The sequence below is a fragment of the Schistocerca piceifrons genome, chromosome 10 (genome assembly GCF_021461385.2).
Source record: "Schistocerca piceifrons isolate TAMUIC-IGC-003096 chromosome 10, iqSchPice1.1, whole genome shotgun sequence".
Lineage (NCBI taxonomy): Eukaryota > Metazoa > Arthropoda > Insecta > Orthoptera > Acrididae > Schistocerca > Schistocerca piceifrons.
In genome coordinates, this window is record NC_060147.1 from 136,876,588 (window position 1) to 136,900,140 (window position 23,553).

The 23,553-nt window shown below is 45.1% G+C and overlaps 1 protein-coding gene and 1 pseudogene across 2 annotated transcripts in view; both read left to right on the forward strand.

The window, feature by feature from the left end:
* LOC124718940 (synaptic vesicle glycoprotein 2A-like) overlaps positions 1–23,288 on the forward strand; it is a 145,179-nt gene extending 121,891 nt beyond the window's left edge. For both annotated transcript variants that reach the window (XM_047244605.1, XM_047244606.1), the window contains exons 10-12: positions 4,681–4,840; positions 10,051–10,178; positions 23,039–23,288. In XM_047244605.1, coding sequence (XP_047100561.1) covers positions 4,681–4,840; positions 10,051–10,178; positions 23,039–23,100 — 350 coding nt within the window. In that variant the 3' untranslated portion in view covers positions 23,101–23,288. The remainder of the gene's footprint in view (positions 1–4,680; positions 4,841–10,050; positions 10,179–23,038) is intronic.
* LOC124719176 lies at positions 18,023–18,139 on the forward strand (annotated as a pseudogene).
* Positions 23,289–23,553: the final 265 nt, after the last annotated feature.

Sequence of the window (23,553 nt, forward strand, 5' to 3'; positions counted from 1 at the left end):
CTCCTGGACCTTTCTTTTATTTCCATCATTGCTTCCTCGATGTACAGATTGATGAGTAGGGGCGAAAGGCTACAGCCTTGTCTTACACCCTTCTTAATACGAGCACTTCGTTCTTGATCGTCCACTCTTATTATTCCCTCTTGGTTGTTGTACATATTGTATATGACCCGTCTCTCCCTATAGCTTACCCCTACTTTTTTCAGAATCTCGAACAGCTTGCACCATTTTATATTGTCGAACGCTTTTTCCAGGTCGACAAATCCTATGAAAGTTTCTTGATTTTTCTTTAGCCTTGCTTCCATTATTAGCCGTAACGTCAGAATTGCCTCTCTCGTCCCTTTACTTTTCCTAAAGCCAAACTGATCGTCACCTAGCGCATTCTCAATTTTCTTTTCCATTCTTCTGTATATTATTCTCATAACCAGCTTCGATGCATGAGCTGTTAAGCTGATTGTGCGATAATTCTCGCACTTGTCAGCTCTTGCCGTCTTCGGAATTGTGTGGATGATGCTTTTCCGAAAGTCAGATGGTATATTGCCAGACTCATATATTCTGCACACCAACGTGAATAGTCGTTTTGTTGCCACTTCCCCCAATGATTTTAGAAATTCTGATGGAATGTTATCTATCCCTTCTGCCTTATTTGACCGTAAGTCCTCCAAAGCTCTTTTAAATTCCGATTCTAATACTGGATCCCCTATCACTTCTAAATCGACTCCTGTTTCTTCTTCTATCACATCAGACAAATCTTCGCCCTCATAGAGGCTTTCAATGTATTCTTTCCACCTATCTGCTCTCTCCTCTGCATTTAACAGTGGAATTCCCGTTGCACTCTTAATGTTACCACCATTGCTTTTAATGTAACCAAAAGGTGTTTTTACTTTCCTGTATGAAGAGTCTGTCCTTTCGACAATCATATCTTTTTCGATGTCTTCACATTTTTCCTGCAGCCATTTCGTCTTAGCTTCCCTGAACTTCCTATTTATTTCTTTCCTCAGCGACTTGTATTTCTGTATCCCTGATTTTCCCGGAACATGTTTGTACTTCCTCCTTTCATCAATCAACTGAAGTAATTCTTCTGTAACCCATGGTTTCTTCGCACCTACCTTCTTTGTACCTATGTTTTCCTTCCCAGCTTCTGTGATGGCCCTTTTTAGAGATGTCCATTCCTCTTCAACTGTACTGCCTACTGCGCTATTCCTTATTGCTGTATCTATAGCGTTAGAGAACTTCAAACGTATCTCGTCATTCCTTAGTACTTCCGTATCCCACTTCTTTGTGTATTGATTCTTCCTGACTAATATCTTGAACTTCAGCCTGCTCTTCATCAGTACTATATTGTGATCTGAGTCTATATCTGCTCCTGGGTAAGCCTTACAATCCAGTATCTGATTTCGGAATCTCTGTCTGACCATGATGTAATCTAATTGAAATCTTCCCGTATCTCCCGGCCTTTTCCAAATATACCTCCTCCTCTTGTGATTCTTGAACAGGGTATTCGCTATTACTAGCTGAAACTTGTTACAGAACTCAATTAGTCTTTCTCCTCTTTCATTCCTTGTCCCAAGCCCATATTCTCCTGTGACCTTTTCTTCTACTCCTTCCCCTACAACTGCATTCCAGTCGCCCATCACTATTAGATTTTCGTCCCCCTTTACATACTGCATTACCCTTTAAATATCCTCATACACTTTCTCTATCTGTTCATCTTCTGTTTGCGACGTCGGCATGTATACCCGAGCTATCGTTGTCGGTGTTGGTCTGCTGTCGATTCTGATTAGAACAACCCGGTCACTGAACTGTTCACAGTAACACACCCTCCGCCCTACCTTCCTATTCATAACGAATCCTACACCTGTTATACCATTTTCTGCTGCTGTTGATATTACCCGATACTCATCTGACCAGAAATCCTTGTCTTCCTTCCACTTCACTTCACTGACCCCAATTATATCTAGATTGAGCCTTTGCATTTCTCTTTTCAGATTTTCTAGTTTCCCTACCACGTTCAAGCTTCTGACATTCCACGCCCCGATTCGTAGAACGTTATCCTTTCGTTGATTATTCAATCTTTTTCTCATGGTAACAGCCAACATATTCAGATACAAGAAGCTTTTCTTAGAGCAGCTGAGAAGACAGCAGTGGGAAGATGACGTAACATGCTGTGAGGTACCGATGACAGGTGGCTTGCTCAGTGTGGGTATCGTGAGAGGGACCGCCTAATTTGTGGCCCCCCTCCGCTATTGGCTGATGCGTTCGAAAGTTGGGCGCCAAACTGATAAACTTCGGTTACTAATCATAGAAAAACTGAACCTTGTATTTACTTTCATTTCATGTAAAAGTACCTCTCAGTAGCAGACTGTCATGCCGTTATTTCAAATCTGTGAACACTGCTACAGGAAAAGGCAGATCAAGCTCTTCGGAGATCTTCGGATCGCGCCTAACTTGCATGACGGGGGAAGTTGTTCGGCTGTAAGATCAGAACTGGTTCGGCAGTTTCGGAATACGGACATGTTGTCTGCCTTAGTCGGTATCGGTTAAGGACGTAATTAGCAATCTCTGGTTATTTGGATGTGTAACGTAGAACAACATGTTAGTAATTACGCAAATATGCTGTTCATCGTCTTGTTTTTATGAAAATGTAAAGACGAGAAGTTATTTGTGATTCTTAAAGTGGAATGTAATTGGGCAGTTTCTCGTATTCTGCTAATAAAAAGCGAGTCGCATCTCGTGTAAACAGATTAATTGAAAATTTATTTATTTATACAATAGCGGTTCCTCGCTAAGAGTTTATTACAGCCTCAAGATAACAGATTCGCGACCTACGTGTTGTTTTCGGTGCACGGGGCAACAATTGTAGAAGACTGCAGGTTGGTGAACATTAATTAGAATTTCACTCAGAGCGTGGACGTAATTGTCACCTCGCGTGTACTGCAGTCTTAGTACAGAGGAGATCTGTGGTAACACAGAGGAGGTACGACTTGTTGGTGTGGTCTTCAGTCCAGAGACTGGTTTGATGCAGCTCTTCATGCTACTTAATCCTCTGCAAACTTCTTCATCTCCGAGTAACTATTGCAGCCAACATCCTTATTAATCTGCCTAGTGTATTCATCTCTTGCTCTCGCTCTATGATTTATACCCTCTACGCCGCCGTCCAATACTAAATTGGTGATCCCTTGATGCCTCAAAACGTGTCCTGCCAACCGATCCCTTCTTCTAGTCAAGTTGTGCCACAAATTTCTCTTCTCCCCAATTCTATTCAATACCGCCTCATTAGTTATGTGATCTACCCATCTAATCTTCAGCACCCTTCTGTAGCACCTCATTTCTTCTTGTCTAAACTATTTATCGTCCATGTTTCACTTCCATACATGGCTACACTCCATGCAAATACTTTCAGAAACGACTTCCTGACACTTAAATCTGTGCTTTATGTTAACAAATTTCTCTTCTTCAGAAACGCTTTTCTCGCCATTGCCAGCCTACACTTTATCCTCTCTACTTCGACCATCATCAGTTACTTTCCTGCGTGCGGATTGGCTGCGCGGTTAGAGGCGCCACGACACGAACTGCGCGGCCCCTCCCACCGGAGGTTCGAGTCCTCCCTCGGGCATGGGTGTGTGTGTTGTACTTAGCGTAAGTAAGTTTCAGTTGTTTAAAACAGTATGCAGGTGTAGGTACCGATGATCTCCGCAGTTTGGTCCCTTAGGAATTTACACAAACTTATTTTGCTCCCCAAATAGCAAAACTCATCTACTGCTTTAAGTGTCTCATTTGCTAATCTAATTCCGCCCTGAAATAATCAGACTACATTCCAGAATCCTCGTTTTACTTTTGTTGATGTTCATCTTATATCCTCCTTTCAAGACACTGTCCACTCCGTTCAAATGCTCTTCCAGCTCCTTTGCTGTCTCTGACGGAATTACAATGTCGTAGGCAAACCTCAAAGTTTTTAATTCTTCGCCATGCATTTTAGTTCCTGCTTCAAATTTTTCTTTCGTTTCCTTTACTGCTTGCTCAGTATACAGATTTAATAACATCGGGGATAGGCTACAACCCTGTCTCACTCCCTTCCCAACCAATGCTTCTCTTTCGTGCACCTCGATTCTTATAACTGCCATCTGATTTCTGTACAAATTGTAAATAGCGTTTAGCTCCCTGTATTTTACCGCTGCCACCTTCAGAATTTGAAAGAGAGTATTCCAGTCAACATTGTCAAAAGCTTTCTGTAAGTCTACAAACGTTAGAAACGTAGGTTTGCCTTTTCTTAATTTACTTTCTAAGATGAGTCGTAGGGACAGTATTGCCTCGCGTGTTCCACCAGTTCTACGGAATCCAAACTGATCTTCCCCGAGGTCGGCATCTACCAGTTTTCCCATTCGTGTGTAAGGAATTCGTGTTAGTATTTCGCAACGGTGACTTATTAAAGCGATAGTTGGATCAATTTCACACCTGTCAACACTTGCTTTCTTTGGGATTGGAATCATTGCACTGTTCTTGTCGTCTGAGGGTATTTCGCCTATCTCATACATCTTGCTTACCAGATGGTATGAAGGACAGAAATTTTCGAGGGAAGAGGTTTACCACACGCACATATATATCGCCCTCTCTCTCTCTCTCAACATGCTGTACAGAGTAACTTAGCGCAGCGGCTGAGAAACATTCTCCTTCTGGTTGCAGCGGTGAGCCTGGCGGTGTCCGGGGTGTGCGGCGTGTGCACCATCTGGGCGCAGACGGAGCTGCAGATATTGATGCTGCCGCTGGCCTTCATGGTGCTGTCCGGGATGTGCGTCTCCGTCGTCAACACCGTCGTCGTGGACTCCTTCCCAACCTACCTCAGGTCAGCAGCGTCCGTCTGTTTCTTTTCTCCCCAATCTTATGACTTATTCCATGTTCCCCGATACGAATTCCTCTGCTGTGCCTTCTACTTCTGGCAGCAGCACTTACGCCTAACGTCCTGAACTACACTGAAGAGCCAAACAAACTGGTACACCTGCTTAATATCGTTTAGAAGTGCCGCAACACGACTAGTGTCAAGTAGTTCTGGAGTGCATTGACACCATGGATCCTCCAGGGCTGTCCATAAATCCGCAGGGGTACGAGAGGCTGCAGATCTCTTCTGAACAGCAAGTTGGAATGCATTCCACGTATGTTCAACAGTGTTCGTGTCTGGAGAGTGTGGTGGCCACCGGAAGTGTTTAAACTCGCAACGTTGTTTCTGCAGCAACTCTCTAGCAATTTTGAACGTGTGCGGTGTCGCATTGTCCTGCTGGACTTTCCAAAGTCCGTCCGACTGCACAATGGACATGAATGGATGCAGGGGATCAGACAGAATGCTTACATACGTGTCACCTGTCAGAGTCATATCTAGATGTATCAGGGGTCCCATATTACTCCAACTGCACACGCCCCACAGCAGTACAGAGCCTTCACCAGCTTGACCCTTCACCCTGCTGACATGCACGGTCCATGGATTCATGAGGTTGTCTCCATACCCCTACAAGTCGATTCGCTCGATACAATTTGAGACTCTTCCGACCAGGCAACATGTTTCCAGTCATCCATGTCGGTGTTGACGGGCTCAGGCGAGGCGTAAAGCTTTGTGTCGAGCAGTCATCAAGAGTAGAGGAGTGGTCCTTCGGCTCCGAAAGCCCATATGGATGATGTTCCGTTGAATGGTTCAGACGCTGACACTTGTTGATGGGCCAGCATTGAAATCTGCAAGAATTTGCTGAAGGGTTCCACTTGTGTCACGTTGAACGATTCTCTTCAGTCGTCGTTGGTCCCGTTCTTGCAGGATCTTTTTCCGTCCCCAGCGATGTCGGAGATTTGATGTTTTACCGGATTCCTGATATTCACGATACACTCGTGGAATGGTCGTACCGGAAAATCCGCACTTCAACATTACCTCGGAAATGCTGTATCTCATCGCTCGTAGGCCGACTGTAGCACCACGTTCAAACTCACTTAAATCTTGATAACCTGCCATCGTTGCACCAGTAACGGATCTAACAAGTGCGCCAGACACTTGTTTTATGTAGGCCTTGCCGACCGCAGCGTCGTATTCTGCATGTTTCCATATCTCTGTATTTGAATACTCATACCTATACCAGTTTTTTTGGCGCTTCAGTGTATTTTCTTGATATATTCCAACCTCTGTCTTCCCCTAGACCAGTAGTTTTCATCCTGGGGGTAATTACCGTCTGAGAGGCAAAATGAAATTTTCTGAGAGGTAAAAACCAAACCATCCGTTTCTCTTTCATAAGAGAATACATTGTCCGTCATAGGTTCTATTGTGCTTTATTAAACTCATGCTAAGGGCTAATTTCTGCAGTGAGGCATTACCAAGAAGATTCGCCACGTCATGTATTACATACCGTGCTCAATACACAATGCATGACATGTAGCAAATGTGCTTGATAATGGCTCGCGGCTAAAATTAGCTAATAGCACGATTTTTTAAAAGCACAATACCACCAACAATTGAGAATGTATTCTTTTATTAAACACTTACAGACTGTGGGTCCCCACGGAACCAAAAATTCCGTTTCAGTCACGAAACTAAATTAATTTCAAAAGATTGCTATTACTATCACAATTTTGTAAGACTCTAATATTGGTTACGTAAGTTATCAATAATTACTTTTTCTCAATTAATAGCATTAATGCGGTGGAGGCTACAGTTTCCTCACTTAGTCCACCCACTACACACACAGCGTCCTGTACATGGCTGAAGATAAAAGTATTCGTAACAAATGCTAAACATCTCCAGAACATGTCTTCTCCAAACTGTAAATAGTTATTGCAGTAATGCAGAAATAGCTTCATTACTAGCTTCCAGACAGGTAAATGAATTAATTGACAGCACGTCAGAGCAGTAACCACATAAAGGCTATTACAGTAACGTACACAGATTATTATTATTGAAGTGATCGCCAACTAACTAAACAATAGAATGAAAGATTTTTCTTGGAACACTTTTATTTTTAAAATTATGAAACATAAGCCATATTTAGTTTGTGTGTGTGTGTGTGTGTGTGTGTGTGTGTGTGTGTGTCTGTGTGTGTGTGTGTGTGTGTGTGTGTGTGTATGCGTCGGCGAAGGGATGGGAGCGGGGGTGTTAGAATGAATGACGAAAGAATTCGTGGTGCATCGAAAGACCTCATGTACTACCCACAACTCCTCCTCAGAAAAGAAAGTCAGCTATCTACGTTGAGGGTAGCCACTTGCTACAAGATACACATCCCCTGCATTACTGCTCTCCACTGCGGCACTTGCTTGACCTGCTCACTGCAGTCCAATTTAAAATCGAACAAGTTCAGATGTGTGCACTGTACTTACTGTTCATAAATCACTTGATTCCTGCATTCCTTACTTCTCAAGTGGCAGAAACTGGACGCCTTCAGGCTGTTATTGCTTCGTTCCTAACCACTCTAAAAATAAGGATAATACTCTGTACAGAACTATAGTAGCCTTTATGTAGTCACTCCTATGTCGCACTCTCAATTAAATCACTTATCTGTCTCGAAGCAAGTTATGAAGCAGTTTCTGGACTACTACAGTTACTATCTACAACTTGGTGAGGACATTTTCTTGAGGTATTTAGCATTTGTTACGTGTATGTCTTACTTTTATCATTAGCCATGAACGGGACGAAGCACAACATATCTGTGTAGTGGGTGGACTATGCGAGGAACCTGGAACCTCCACCGCATTGATGCTACTAATGGAGAAAAAGTAATTACTGATAACTTATATAATCAATATTAGAGTCTTACAAAATTGTGATAATAGTAATGATCTTTTGAAAATAATTCAGTGTCACGACGGAAACGCAATCGATCGTTTAGTTTTTGCCGCTCAGAAAATTCCAGCTTAGACCTTGGGAGTAATTACCCCCAGGTTGGGACGCACTGGTGTAGAACACGTTGTGACGCGACCGCGACGTACCGTTGAGCGATATTTGATTATTTTTCAGCTCATTTCGTGACTACTTCTCAGGAGAAAACAATGCTTGCTAACTCAGGTAGAAAGCTTCAAACTACCTTGTTAAGAAACGCGCAGGCCGCGGTGTTTAAAACCCCGTGGTCCGGCTCCACGGCAGGAGGTCAGCCGCAGAGGCGGCAGGTCCCCAGGCCACTCTGCGGTTCACACACCTGTTCCGCGTTGAGACGCCTTTTGTAAGCCAAGAATAGGATATCAGTGCGGAGTTCCCCCCAATTCACACACTCAAACGTACCAGATGATGTTCAGATGTGTGTGAAATCTTATGGGACTTAACTGCTAAGATGATCAGTCCCTAAGCTTACACACTACTTAACCGAAATTATCCTAAGGACAAAATCACACACACATGCCCGAGGGAGGACTCGAACCTCCGCCGGAACCAGCCGCACAGTCCATGACTGCAGCGCCTGAGACCCTTCGGCTATTCCCGCGCGGCTGAAACGTATAGCAAAACAGAACAGGTCACATTTCGTGTAACTTTGCAAGAAAAGTCAAACACTCTGTAATGTAAACCATTTTCGTGTTAAAACCGGTAATGAGTTTAAAGGACAAAGAATAGACCGTTGTGCACAGTCATTGTAACGAAGTAGGTAGACTAAACTCTGTGACACATTCAAATTTTCCATTCAACAAAATATTGTGTTATCAAAATTTCCTCGGGTATGATTTACTTCTGTTGTTCTTGTCGCAGAGAGAAGAGGTACGTTCAAGAACTCTGTGTTTTGTAATCTTTAACTAATAACAATTCATTTCTTTTTGTAAAAACGTGTCTGCAGATCATTTGTAGAATGGCCACATTAAATTGCAGGACGTTGTGCGACTTGTAAGTTTCGTGGCAGCATCTGTCTGCCATTTTCAGGCGGTTGAACCTTACGGGTGGCTAGGTATGACTGACGGTATCCGCAGACGCGGAAATCACGCAATTATTTGCAAATGGATGGCGCCATACTAAAATTAATTTGTATGTTTCTCTATGTTTCAGAGGAATAGGTATCAGGATTGTGCGTCATTGTTTGAGAACAGGACGAACGAATTGTAAAAGCTCTGTGTTGACTACATATTGCTTATCCACAAAGTCGAACCTGCAGTTCCTTTTTTTTTGGAGACGGAAGTAGTACTTGGAAACACATGTATTACGTGGAAACTAACGCACTATTACCACGGTCATAAAAGTTTCCCAACACTGAAGATGTGGAATATCCGCCATCGACTGGTACATTCTGCAATGGCACTGTGTCGGCAAGGAGAAAAAAAAAAAGACATTGATGTCTGTATGTTATTCTCATTACTGCATCGTGCCATCCCACTTCTGCCGTACTTTTTCCAAGGTAAACCATTCTTCAACCCATTTCATACCCTTTGGATCATACCGATATTTTTTTTCCAAATTTTATTCTGCCGGTAAGGAAAAGTTGTGTTACAATAGATGGTCGTGGCGCTTTTGAGAAAGCGCTGGGTTTCGCATTAGCTTCCTGAACATGAAACTTCCTGGCAGATTAAAACTGTGTGCCCGACCGAGACTCGAACTCTGGACATTTGCCTTTCGCGAGCAAGTGCTCTACCATCTGAGCTACCGAAGCACGACTCACGCCCGGTCCTCACAGCTTTTACTTCTGCCAGTATCTCGTCTCCTACCTTCCAAACTTTACAGATGCTCTGCTGCGAACCTTGCAGAACTAGCACTCCTGAAAGAAAGGATACTGCGGAGACATGTCTTAGCCACAGCCTGGGGGATGTTTCCAGAGTGAGATTTTCACTCTGCAGCGGAGTGTGCGCTGATATGAAACTTCCTGGCAGATGAAAACTGTGTGCCGGGCCGAGACTCGAACTCGGTAGAGCACTTGCCCGCGAAAGGCAAAGGTCCCGAGTTCGAGTCTCGGTCGGGCACACAGTTTTAATCTGCCAGGAAGTTTCATATCAGCGCACACTCCGCTGCAGAGTGGAAATCTCATTCTGGAGACAGACGGATGTTGCACAGAGTGAGTGCTACTCGTCGCGAGACTGGAGGCTGCTGTACAGGTGATGTTGTTGATGTCGTTCCAGGGCGATGGCGGTGTGCCTGTCCCTGTGCTGCGGGCGGCTGGGCACATTTGTGACGTCACTGATGCTGGGCGCCCTCATCGACTCCAGCTGCGTGCTCGCCGTCGCCGTCCTCGGAGGCTTCGTCTTCGGTGAGTCAGCGCCGGAGCGGCTGCGGTCGCGCGGGCGTACGCAGCTGACGGCTCAGTCAACTTCTGGCTTCGTCCTCGACGGCGAGTGTTCGTCAGAGACGAGGGTACCGTTTGGAGTGCCCCAGGGATGTCTGATAGGACCACTGCTGCTCTCTACAGACATATATACATAACTTGGTGGACAGAGCGAGCACCAGTCTGGATGGCTCTTTGCTGACGATGCTGTGGCGTACGGGATGTATCATGAATGACTATAGGAGGCTATGCGCTAATTAAAACAAAATTTCTAGTCGCGACATTTCAGTACCTGTGTTATTCAGAAGTGCAGTGCAATGTTACTTCAGACGCACACAGGTGTCCGAAGGAAGAGACCCTGTGGCGAATGCAGTCCTGATGAAATACATGAAATGAACCGGGTGATCAAAAAGTCAGTATAAATTTGAAAACGGAATAAATCACGGAATAATATAGACAGCGAGGTTCAAATTGACACACATGCTTGGAATGGCATGGGGTTTTATTACATCCAAAAAAATACAAAAGTTCAAAAAATGTCCGACAGATGGCGCTTCATCTGATCAGAATATTAATAATTAGCATAACAAAGTAAGACAAAGCAAAGATGATGTTCTTTACAGGAAATGCTCAATATGTCCACCATCATTCCTCAACAATAGCCGTAGTCGAGAAATAATGTTGTGATCATCTGATCAGAATATTAATAATTAGCATAACAAAGTAAGACAAAGCAAAGATGATGTTCTTTACAGGAAATGCTCAATATGTCCACCATCATTCCTCAACAATAGCCGTAGTCGAGGAATAATGTTGTGAACAGCACTGTAAAGCATGTCCGGAGTTATGGTGAGGCATTGGCGTCGGATGTTGTCTTTCAGCACCCCTAGATATGTCGGTCGATCACGATACACTTGCGACTTCAGGTAACCCCAAAGCCAATAATCGCACGGACTGAGGTATGGGGACCTGGGAGGCCAAGCATGACGAAAGTGTCGGCTGAGCACACGATCATCACCAAATGACGCGCGCAAGAGATCTTTCACGCGTCTAGCAATATGGGGTGGAGCGCCATCCTGCATAAACATCGTACGTTCCAGCAGGTGTTTATCAGCCAGGCTGGGGATGATGCGATTCTGTAACACATCGGCGTACCTCTCACCCGTCACGGTAGCAGTTACAAAACGAGAATCACGCATATCCTCGAAGAAAAAAGGCCCGATAACGGTAGATGTGGTAAATCCAACCCATACCGTGACTTTCTCGTCGAGCAATGGAGTTTCCACAACAGTTCTAGGATTTTCGGTAGCCCAAATTCTGCAGTTGTGGGCATTGACAGACCCTCGGAGCGTGAAATGAGCTTCGTCGGTGCACAACGCGTTACTGAACCAATCGTCATCTTCCGCCATCTTTTGAAACACCCACACCGCAAATGCCCTCCGCTTCACTAAATCGCTAGGTAACACAGTTCATGACGCCGATGGATTTTGTACGGATAGTATCGGAGGGTAAGCTTAAGTGCCAACCAAACAGTAGTGTATGGAATGCCGGTGCGACGTGCGGCTGCACGAGCGCTGCCTTCCCTGTGCACAGACGAACCCGCTACAGTCTGCATTTCTTCCTGAACTGTCTCAGCAGCATTACGCCTTGTGCTCGGTCGGCCACTACGGAGTCTATCGTCAAAACGACCCGTGGCTTCGAACTTCGAAATCATTCTCGCCACAGCTGCATTTGTCAACGGACCTTTACCCGTTCGAGTCCCCTTCCTATGGCGATAGGACCGTAACGCTGAACTGGCACATTCCCCATTCTGCTAATAAGTTACAGCTTCATTAAAAGCTCCTTTTCAGGTAACGTCAACATGCTGCGACTGATGGCGCATCTGATTCTCTCTCCCATTACAGCTCCTTTTATACACGATTGTCATGCGCAGTCACTGACGTTTTGCTGTCCAGCGCCATCTGTCGGACATTTTGTGAACTTTGTTTTTTTTTTGTTCTAATAGAACCCCATGTCATTCCAAGCATGTGTGTCAATTTTTACCTCTCTATCTACATTATTCCGTGGTTTATTTTCAAATTTATACTGACTTTTTGATCACGCGATATTTGCAGTTGCGAATACGGACGTCAGCTGTGCAATGGAATGACGATAACTAAAATAGAGATTATTTTGAAGTGTGCGCTACTGATGCGAATGAATAAATAAAACTTGTTTGAACACTAGTTGTAGGTGCTCAGTTCACTTTGTAGAACACCAGTGATGGGCGAAAGGCCCCACAACGACTCAGCACGGAGCCAAAGGAAAGTTGCACTTATAATATTTTTCGAATTTTAGTGAGGTGGGTACTGAGAAATGGATCTACGTGCATATTTTACTTTAAAATCTACCCCACTTTTTGATTGTAATGGGTGTTTCACTACATGAGCAATCTGAATCCTGTCTTCCACCACAAGTTTTTCTGAAGTGCACAGATGGGAGTTATCCTCACACTACATTCTCTGCTCCCAAAATTATCCCGGTCCCAATGTCCAGTAATCTCCAGTCCCCATACCCTCTAGCCAACAGTTTCCACCGCCTCTGTCCTGTCACCTGCTCCCTTTGCTCATTCCTTTCCTCGGCCCCTCACGCTCTTTGTGTGCCACCCTCTGCCAATGCAGCCACCTTTCCCCTTCCCCGCTGCCCTCCTTTTCCACTCCGTTCTCCCCTGCTTCTGTTGGCAGTCTAGCCCTGCACGCTCTGCCAGACAGTGCTCTTCTCTCCTCCCACCAGTACCCTGCTATTCCTTCCCCTTCGCTGTCCCCTCCACATTCGTGCTTCCAATCTACTTGTCACTTGCATTCCGGTCCAAGCTGCCACAGATGGCGTTCATGTGTCTGTGAGGTGTGCTTGCTTGTACGTGTGTATTTGCTGTTCTGAAGAACGCTTGTGATTGTCTTTTCATCGTGCCTTTCTGTAACTCAATGTGTCACCCTTGTGGCGAGTAGCAGTCTACCTTTTCGTTATATTGTTGTTACCAACATAGTTCAACGTTGTGCTGTAAGTTCACGGGATGAAATACTGGTCATTCCCTTTTAAACACGGCACTGGCGTGTTTGGAGCAGTAGATGGTGTAGGGCTCGTACTATGCGGTGTGTAACTCTCCCCGCCGGCCGCGGTTGTCTAGCGGTTCTAGGCGCTCAGTCCGGAACCGCGCGACTGCTACGGTTGCAGGTTCGAATCCTGCCTCGGGCATGGATGTGTGTGATGTCCTTAGGTTAGTTAGGTTTAAGTAGTTCTAAGTTCTAGGGGACTGATGACCACAGATGTTAAGTCCCATAGTGCTCAGAGCCATTTGAACCATATGACTCTCCCCCACTGTCGTAAGCAGTGGCTGTGAAGTGCCGTGTGCATGCCAGTCGGTAATATGGAATCAAAGTGGTATGATGGGTCGACATGGAGGTGTAACGGAATGGATTTGCCACGTCTGGACGTTTACATACCAAACACAGATTTGTCGGTGTATCGACGTGGACTACCTGATGTGTCTACAAGGAAGTTTACCATTCTGTCATGTAAGACAGCATAGGATCGGTGGCCGTAAAAAGATCCCAGGCGCCAGGGGAAATTCATGTGTGTTTTTCCTTGTCTACAACAGGAATTCCTGTTGTCACTGGATGCAAGGCCTTCTCGAGCAGTTTCTGATCGGCCATTGTGAAAGAGAACTGCACAGAATAAACATTTTGAGTTGCGTATTACTCCCAGTGGCACGAAAAAGCCACATGTCTTCAGTGGGCCAGACAACACAGAAACTGGATGATAAGTGACTGGAGGCATCTAGTATGGCGCCTCTATCAAAATGACGCAAGACCTCGAGTGCAGTGTGGCATTTAGGTCGCTGTGTCTGGAGAGTCTGATTGAGTCAGAGGCATTCTGCGGTGTTTCGGAGTGTACCATAACTTGGGGCGATTCATTTGCGTTATCTGGACAAGTAGTGGGATGTTTACCCCAGCATTCTCGGTCACCAATCTTTTCCCATGCTTCTATGTTTTCGTGGTGAGTATGCTGTGGACACTGCCATCTTCCGAGATGACAACAGCCATTTTCACAGCAGCTATTGATATATGTTCCCAGTTGACGACCACTGAGTTGTCCCACTAAATCAACCAACCTTAATCTCACAGCAAATGTCTGGGACTCTGTGGAACCGTGGCTGAAATGTGGGAGTCAGCATGCACCTACATCTGTATCTACATACTGTTGTGTCTAGACAAGACAGCCTAGACACAATGAGAGGAAGCCGAAAGGCACGCGCTTAAACTCACGCAGGCTGGCGTGAGGTCTGAAACAGGATACGTAATGAATGCTATAAAGAAAAGTACGTAGCTTCTGGAATACTTAACTTTAATCCACATTTGTAGAACATCGCTCTTGATGATACATTAATAGAATCTCAATATCAATTGAATACGGCGCCTTGCTAGGTCGTAGCAAATGTAGCTGAAGGCTATGCTAACTATCGTCTCGTCAAATAAGATCGTATTTGTCAGTGATCCGTTCCTTGCAAAGTCGGCTGTACAACTGGGGCGAGTGCCAGGATGTCTCTCTAGACCTGCCGTGTGGTGGCAATTACTGACGGTGGCGACACGCGGGTCCGGCATATACTAATGGACCGCGACCGATTTAAAGGCTACCACCTAGCAAGTGTGGTGTCTGGCGGTGACACCACACATACATACTCCACAAGTCACCGTATGGAACTTGGCGGGGGGTACCCTGTACCGCTACTAGGCATTTCCTTTCCTGTTTCACTCGCAAACAGGGCGAGGGAGCAACGACTGTCCTTATGCCTCCGTATGAGCCCTAATCCTCGTGGTCCTCACACGAAACGTATGTTGGCGGTAGCAGAATCGTTGAGCAGTCAGCCTCGAATACCGGTTCTCTAAATTTTCTCAGTAGTGCTCCCTGAAAAGAATGTAGCCTTCCCTCCACTGATTCCCATTTCAGTTCCCGAAGGGCCTGCGTGTTGCTCCAACCCACCAGTCACAAATCTCGCTGCCCACCTCTTATCTGCTTCGATTGCCTCCTTTAGTCCGACCTCGTGCGGATCCCAAACAATCGAACAATACTTAAAAATGGGTTGCACTAGCGTCCAATATGCGGTCTCCTATACAGATGAACTGCACTTTCCTAAAATTCTCGCTGTAAAGCGAAGTCGACCCCTCATCTTCCCTCCTACAGCCTTACACGTTCATTCCATTTCACACTGCTTTGCGACGTTACAGTCAGATATTTAATCTGAATGGTGGGCTCCATGTGGTTCCCAAATTGTACAGCGACCGTAAACCTTAAAATTACCAAATAAGCAGCAACCAGTTGCAAAATCATGTTTTCTTTATTTACTTTTGCAAATCGATTTCAACTAACAGCCATCATCGGTGCTACAAATATATGAATAAAAATAAAAATAATTTATAACAGTGACCAAATGAATAAATGTACATAAAGCAAAGTAAAATCAGTTAAATGTATATAGACGCATTAAACCATTTGCAGCGCCCCCCTTGCGGTTTCTCGTTGTCACAGTCAATTCTCGATGTATCGCTTTATGCTTGACACCCCTGCTTAAGACAGTGTTACTACTCGGGGCACATATCCGTTGAAAGGTAAATTTGCATGTGCACTTTAAATGGTAAATAAAGAAAACATGATTTTGCGACTGGTTGCTGCTTATTTCGTAATTTTAGATATTTAGTCGACATGATTGTGTCAAGCAGCACGCTACTAATACTGTCTTTGAACGTTACATGTTTTTCCTACTCATCTGCATTAACTTACATTTCCTTTTGCATTTAGAGATACCTGCCATTCATCACACCATCAAAAAGTTTTGTCCAAGTCATGTCGGTTGGTTGGTTGGGTGGTTTGGAGATTAAAGGGACTAAACTGCATGGCTATCAGCCCTTTTTTCCTTAGTCAATTAAAACTATACCCCAAAGGAATCCTAACGCTTGAAATCTGGGAAGAAACAACATGTGTAAAACTATTGTGTAACCACACTGAAATAGAAACAGAAAGTACCAAGCCAAAATTAAAAACATTAACTATCAGGAAAATAGTTGCAAAAGGTGTTAAAACAATATAGCAGATGGCTTGGATGGCTGGTCGCAAGAATAAAAAAAGGATGAGCCAGCCACTCTGCACCACTAAGTCATCTCGCACCCTCCTAAAGTCACCCAACGATGACACTTTCCCGTACGCCACTGCATCATCAGCAAATATCTGCAGGCTGCTGCTTACCCTCTCCACCAGATCATTTATGTATGAAGAGAACAAAACGCCCCTATCACACTTCCCTGGGCCACTCCTAACGATAGGCTTGCCTCTGATGAACACTCGTCGTTGGGATGACGTACTGGATACTATTACATAAGAAGTCTTTGACCCACTCACACGCCTGGGAACCTATCCCATATACTTGTACCTGCAGTGGGGGACCGTGTCAAATGCTTTACGGAAATCTGGAAATACGGAATTCACCGGTTGCCGTTCATGCATTGTTCTCAGGATCTCATATGAAGAAAGGACAACCTGAGGTTCACACAACCGATGCTCTCTAAAGCCGTGATCGTATGTGGACAGAAGCTTTTCCCTCTCAAGGAAATTTATTATATTTCAACTGAGAATATGTTCAACAATTCTGCAGCAACCTGATCTTAAAGATATTGGTCTGTAATTATGTGGATCAGTCACCTGCGCTTTATTTCAGTCGCTTGGAACTTTGTGCTGGCCGAGAGATAAGCGATAATTGCAAGAGGCCAATGTTTGTAGAGTATTCTTTGTAAAACCGAATTTGGGTTCCATCAGGAACTGGCGACTTATTTATAACTCTTTCAGTTGTTTCTCTATGCTACAGGTGCCTGTTAGTGTCTCCTTCATATAGATGTCCGTGTGATGGACCAACGACAGTAAGTTTGAACGATTCTCCTGCGTGAACGATTTCTTAAAGGCGAAATTTAAAACTTCGGATTTACTTTTGCTGTCTTCTACCACCACACCTGACTGGTCAATGAGTAACTGGATAGAAGTGTTAGACGCACTTAGCGATTCTATGTGAGACCAGAATATTCTCGAGTTCTCGCCCAGATCTATTGCTAAGGTATGATGGTGGTGGTATCGGTGTTTTTACAGAAATACGTGCCATTTGGTGGAGCTATGCAGATGTCATCATCAGTGAGGGACTTCATCCGGATATGGCGTAGCTGAAGAAAATTTTAGACTCTCTTCCTCACTGAAATGAGGCCATTTCTAATGTAGACAAACTTTCCTACACTCTATCATGTGAAAGTTTTGATTTTTCAAGCGTTCATGCAATAACGCTTCACTATGGGTTGTGTAGCTGACCAGCCCAGATACCTGGGTGCAATAAAGTGTCCGCTGTCAGGACATGTGGAGGTGATGGTCACGGAACGAATATGCACAATGGGTTAACGATGAGGGCCACTGTGTGCCAGCCAGCGTGGGTGCGGTTTTCAGACTAGTTGAATATTGTAAGGAAATGAAACGTCGACAGTCGTCCTTATGATCTTATTTATTGTGTAGCTACCAGTTTCGACGCTTCAATGCGTCATCTTCAGGTCATATTTGACGCTGAAGGGATATCTACACTGCATCAGTGGCCAAAATAACTGGTTTAAGCAGATATCTGTAACTGTTTTGTCAGCTGGTGTCCCCAAGACCTCCAGTCAAAAGGAAGGACATTCAAAAACTAGCTGAATATTGGAATGGCGCCGATGTCCTGCCTGAGATACATGCTACCCAAAAAGTTAGGAAATGTTCTCACACTCAAGGGCTACGGCCTTGCCGCAGTGGATACACCGGTTCCCATCAGATCACCGAAGTTAAGCGCTGTCGGGCGTGGCCGTCACTGGATGGGTGACCATCCGCGCCACCATGTGCTGTTGCCATTTTTCGGGGTGCACTCAACCTCGTGATGCCAATTGAGGAGCTACTCGACGGAATAGTAGCGGCTCTGGTCACAGAAAACCAGCATAACGTCTGGGAGAGCAGTGTGCTGACCACACGCCCCTCCTATCTGCATCCTCATCTGAGGATGACACGGCGGTCGGATGATCCCGATAAAATTGTTGCCTGATGACGGAGTGCTCTCACACTCAATGTGGGATCAGAGGGGTAGACAGATTCCTACATGGGGGGGGGGGGTGGAGGACGGGAAGGAATGGGGAAAGGGGAAAGAGCGAAGGGTGTAGGAGGGATGAGGGATGAAAGGAAAGGGAGCAATGGGGTATGGGCAAAGGGTGATGGGGGAAGGGGGAAGAGAGGATTGGGGAGTGGGGAAGTGGGTGGGGAGTGGGGGGAAATGAGGCAGGGGGTTTGACGAAGCAGGGGCGGTAAGAGGGAACTAGTGGCAGGGGCAGAAGAGGGGAAGCTGGAAAGGGGTGACTGCCACTGACAGCGCCAAATCTGAAATAAAACGCCAAACCCATACAGACACGGGAGCAAGAAACAAAGAGGATCAAGAGGACTGTACGTTATGTGGCTGTGATTTTATTGGGTTTCAGTGATACTATTCTGTCTCATGCATACTGCAACTGAAGATTGTTTGCATGTACTAAGAAACACTTTAGCGCTGCCATCCACTGTTACCTGAGAAAGTGTCTTCTTCTCTTGTAGATGGTGTGGTCTGTACATGTTTACCATCTGTTCAAATGGCTCTGAGCACTATGGGACTTAACATCGAGGTCATCAGTCCCCTAGAACTTAGAACTACTTAAACCTAACTAACCTAAGGACATCACACACATCCATGCCCGAGGCAGAATTCGAACCTGCGACCGTAGCGGTCGCTCGGTTCCAGACTGAAGCGCCTAGAACCGCTAGGCCACAACGGCCGGCCTTACCACCTGTTCACAGAATCTGTAATCACTTACGCAGTGGAACGCTAGAGTCATACATTCGGCATAATTTGTCTTCTGCTCAAGCTAGCAGGAGCTGTCGCCTCTCGGACGGGATCTATGTTATATTTTTCAAGGTCAATTTATTTTTTATTAGCGAGTGTCAGTTGTTTTTCCTTTTTGATGGCTTTGTATGTTCTTCCAGTACTCTCCTGGACGAAAAAGGCTGACAATTGCTGGACAGTAAGTAAGATGGCAGCTGACAGTCGATTGGTCCCAGTGTAATGTCAAGGAACTTTTATTATTTCCTATTATAGCATGCTAAGACAAATAAGATTATGGTGATTTAATTTTGATATTTATACACTCTAAGACCAAAAAATACGCACCACGAATAAATTATTTTAATGCGACGGAAATTGGTGGATGTGACGTAATTGTACAGACAGGCAAATGATGACAGTTTCAGAAAAAATTTGATGATTTATTCAGGAGAAAGGACTTCACAAATAGTGTAAGTACACTACTGGCTATTAAAATTGCTACACCACGAAGATGACGTGTTACAGACACGAAATTTCACCGACAGTAAGAAGATGCTGTGATATGCAAATGATTAGCTTTTCAGAGCATTCACACAAGGTTAGCGCCGGTGGCGACACCTACAACGTGTTGACATGAGGAAAGTTTCCAACCGATTTCTCATACACAAACAGCAGTTGACCGGCGTTGGCTGGTGAAACGTTGTTGTGATGCCTCGTGTAAGGAGGAGATATGCGTACCATCACGTTTCCGACTTTGATAAAGGTCGGATTGTAGCCTATCGAGATTGCGGTTTATCGTATTGCGACATTGCTACTCTCGTTGGTCGAGATCCAATGTTAGCAGAACATGTAATCGGTGGGTTCAGGGGGGTAATACGGAACGCCGTGCTGGATCACAAGGGCCTCGTATCACTAGCAGTCGAGATGACAGGCATCTTATCCGCATGGCTGTATCGGATCGTGCAGCCACGTCTCGAACCCCGAGCCAACAGATGGGGACGTTTGCAAGACAACAACCATCTGCACGAACAGTTCGACGAAGTTTGCAGCAGCATGGACTATCAGTTCGGAGGCCATGGCTGTGGTTACCCTAGACGCTGCATCACAGACAGGAGCGCCTGCGATGGCGTACTCAACGACGAACCTGGGTGCACAAATGGCAAAACGTCATTTTCTCGGATGAATCCAGGTTCTATTTACAGCATCATGATGGTCGCATCCGTGTTTGGGGATATCTCGGTGAACGCACATTGGAAGTGTGTATTCGTCATCGCCATACTGGCGTATCACCCGGCGTGATGGTATGGGGTGCCATTGGTTACACGTCTCGGTAACCTCTTGTTCGCATTGACGGCACTTTGGTCAGTGGACGTTACATTTCAGATGTGTTACGACCCGTGGCTCTACGCTTCATTCGATCCCTGCGAAACCCTACATTTCAGTAGGATAATGCACGACCGCATGTTGTAGATCCTGAGCGGGCCTTTCTCGATACAGAAAATGTTCGACTGCTGTCCTGGCGAGTACATTCTCAGGATCTCTCACCAATTGAAAATGTCTCGTCAATGGCGACCGAGCAACTGGCTCGTCACAATACGCCAGTCACTACTCTTGATGAAGTGTGGTATCGTATTGAAGCTGCATGGGCAGCTGTACCTGTACACGCCATCCAAGCTTGTTTGACAGTGCCCATACGTATCAAGGCCGTTATTACAGCCAGAGGTGATTATTCTGGGTACTGATTTCTCAGGATCTATGCACCCTAATTGCGTGAAAATGTATTCACATGTCAGTCTAGTATAATATATTTGTCCAATGAATACCCGTTTATCATCTGCATTTCTTCTTGGTGTAGCAATTTTAACGGCCAGTAGTGTAATAACGCGTTGGTCCACCTCTGGTCCTTGGTGTTGATTGACAGAACTGTTGGATATGCGCCCGACGGTTATCGTGACAAATCCCGTCCAATTAGGGAATTACATAGTCAAAATCCCGAGCTGTTTGGAGGGACCCGTCCACAATGCTCCAAACGTTCTCAATTGGAGAGAGATCCGGTGACATTGCAGACCAAGGCAAGTACAAAGAAAAGCAGTAGAAACTCCCGCCGTGTACGGGCGTTATCTTGCTGAAATGTAAGCCCAGGATGACTTGCCATGAAGGGCAACAAAACGAGGCGTAGGATATCGTCGACGTACCGTTGTGATGTAAGGGTGCTGCAACCTAAGGGCTCTCGCTGTGAAATGAAACGTCACCATAGACCACCACTCCTGGTTGTTGGGCCGTATGGCGGTCGACAGCCAGGTCGCCGTCCCACCGCTGTCTTGGGCGTCTGCAGGTGCGGCTTCGCCGCTCATCGTGGCTGAATTTGAGGCGGCACTCACCGCTGGAGACAAGTCTACTTCGATCAATGAGTTCCCACGCCGAAGTCGTGTCTGGAGGCGCCCCAGACAGTGTTGGGAAACCAGTCTCTCTGTCACTCGCCATACGGTCCAATACCGAGGGCTAATGGTCTTGGGTGGCATTTCTTTTCATCTACATCTACGTGGTTACTCTGCTATTCACAATAAAGTGCCTGGCAGAGGGTTCAATGAACCACCTTCAAGCTGGCTGTCTACCGTTCCACTCTCGAGCGGCGCGTGGGAAAAACGAGCACTTAAATTTTTCTGTGCGAGCCCTGGTCTCTTATTTTCTCGTGATGATCATTTCTCCCTATGTAGGTGGGTGGTGCATGCAAAATGTTTTCGCAATCGGAGGAGAAAACTGGTGATTGAAATCCCGTCTCAACGAAAAACGCCCTTCTTTTAGTGATTGCCACTCCAATTCACGTATCATGTGTGTGGGGAGCACCGTGCGGCCAGCAAGCTGAACTGATGGGTATTTTGGCGAAAGCGGGTCGTATCGTTTGTATTGGTTTTTATTACGGTTCTTAAGAAAATAATGTGAGTAGCACAGTAAATTCTAGGAATAAAAAAGAGACGCAATACGAGTCTTTTACAGATTTCCTGACGACCTTAAGAAATCGGTAGGTGATCGATGAAACAGTTGAGAACATTTGTTATAGACACATCTCATTTGCCGCATGGGCACAAAACATAAATACCATGCGAAGCAAAGGTGTATCTGTTCTACCTGATTGATATCGGAACGAAATTTTGTGTTCGCCTTCCAGCCTGTATGCAAATAATTCTGAGGGGACATTCTGTACATTAGTCAATGCATGCTTTTTGTTTATGTCTATCCACAATTCTCAGCTGACGCCATCTAGCTTCCAGCCTACAGCAACACAAGTATTGATTGCAACAGTTCGTTTGCTATTGCAGTTATAATCTGCCATTGCTTGGTGTACATTTTTTGTTCTACATGGGGTATTTGTTATTATAGTTATATCCGTTTCACTTAGCCACCCACTTCCAGTCATTGACAACCATTGAATGAATATACCGTAGTTATCACATTTATTTTTAGTCTGAATTCCATACATCTATTATTGTCAACACACTACCCAGCCTGGTGGTTCAGAAATATCGAAAATGAATTTTGTTGAAATAACTTTCAACACCTCACAGTAAAACAATTATTTCCCCAATGATCGACCTTAATTTAGCCGTTTTCGGATATTATCAAGTATTCACGTGATGCTTCCCGATACTACCTGTGACGAGATAAACTAAACTACAGTGATACTTACTAATCGTCTCCCTACTTCTTAGTTTCTGAATATCACTGCCTGCACGTCCTATCTTTGACATATGGGCTAGTTTATGGAGTCATACGTATCAAAAGTAATTTTCAAAAACCTATTTTTTGTTGTGGTTGAATATGAAGCACTGAAATCCACCACACCTCTCTGTGTATGCACTGTCATGCGGCTGTTGATAAAATAAGAACCTCTCTTTACTGTTTACAGTGTGTGGTGTCTTGTCGATGCTGCTGCCATCTGAAGCGAAGATGAAGGAGCTGCGGCACTGACGACGCAGATGTCGATGACTCGAGTCGACATTAAGCTGCTACGGAGTACTGAGTGTGAAACCCATTCTGTGATATTTCGTTGTGACACTTTTCAAAGAAGGATATGTCTGTAATAAAAGAACTGCATTTTCCTTTCCTACTTTTGTACATTGTTTTCGGGGAGAAATAAAACAATAATAATAAAACAAGTAATTACTATTTTGCTTGCAACGAAGTCCACTGCCGTCAGATATTGTAACCACACTTGCACCTTGTCCTCGGCTAAGTCCAGTGGGGAATGGTGGTCTAAAATATCCACTGCATATTTTTTGCGTAACGATAATCGACTGCACTGGTTGTCCACCCGTGTCCCGCCTTGGCAGACGAGGTGGTGCCCTTCGTGCGGTCGGGCGACGAAATCCAACCGGAACAGAAGAGAATCGAGGCATTTGAGATGTGGTGCTACAGACGAAT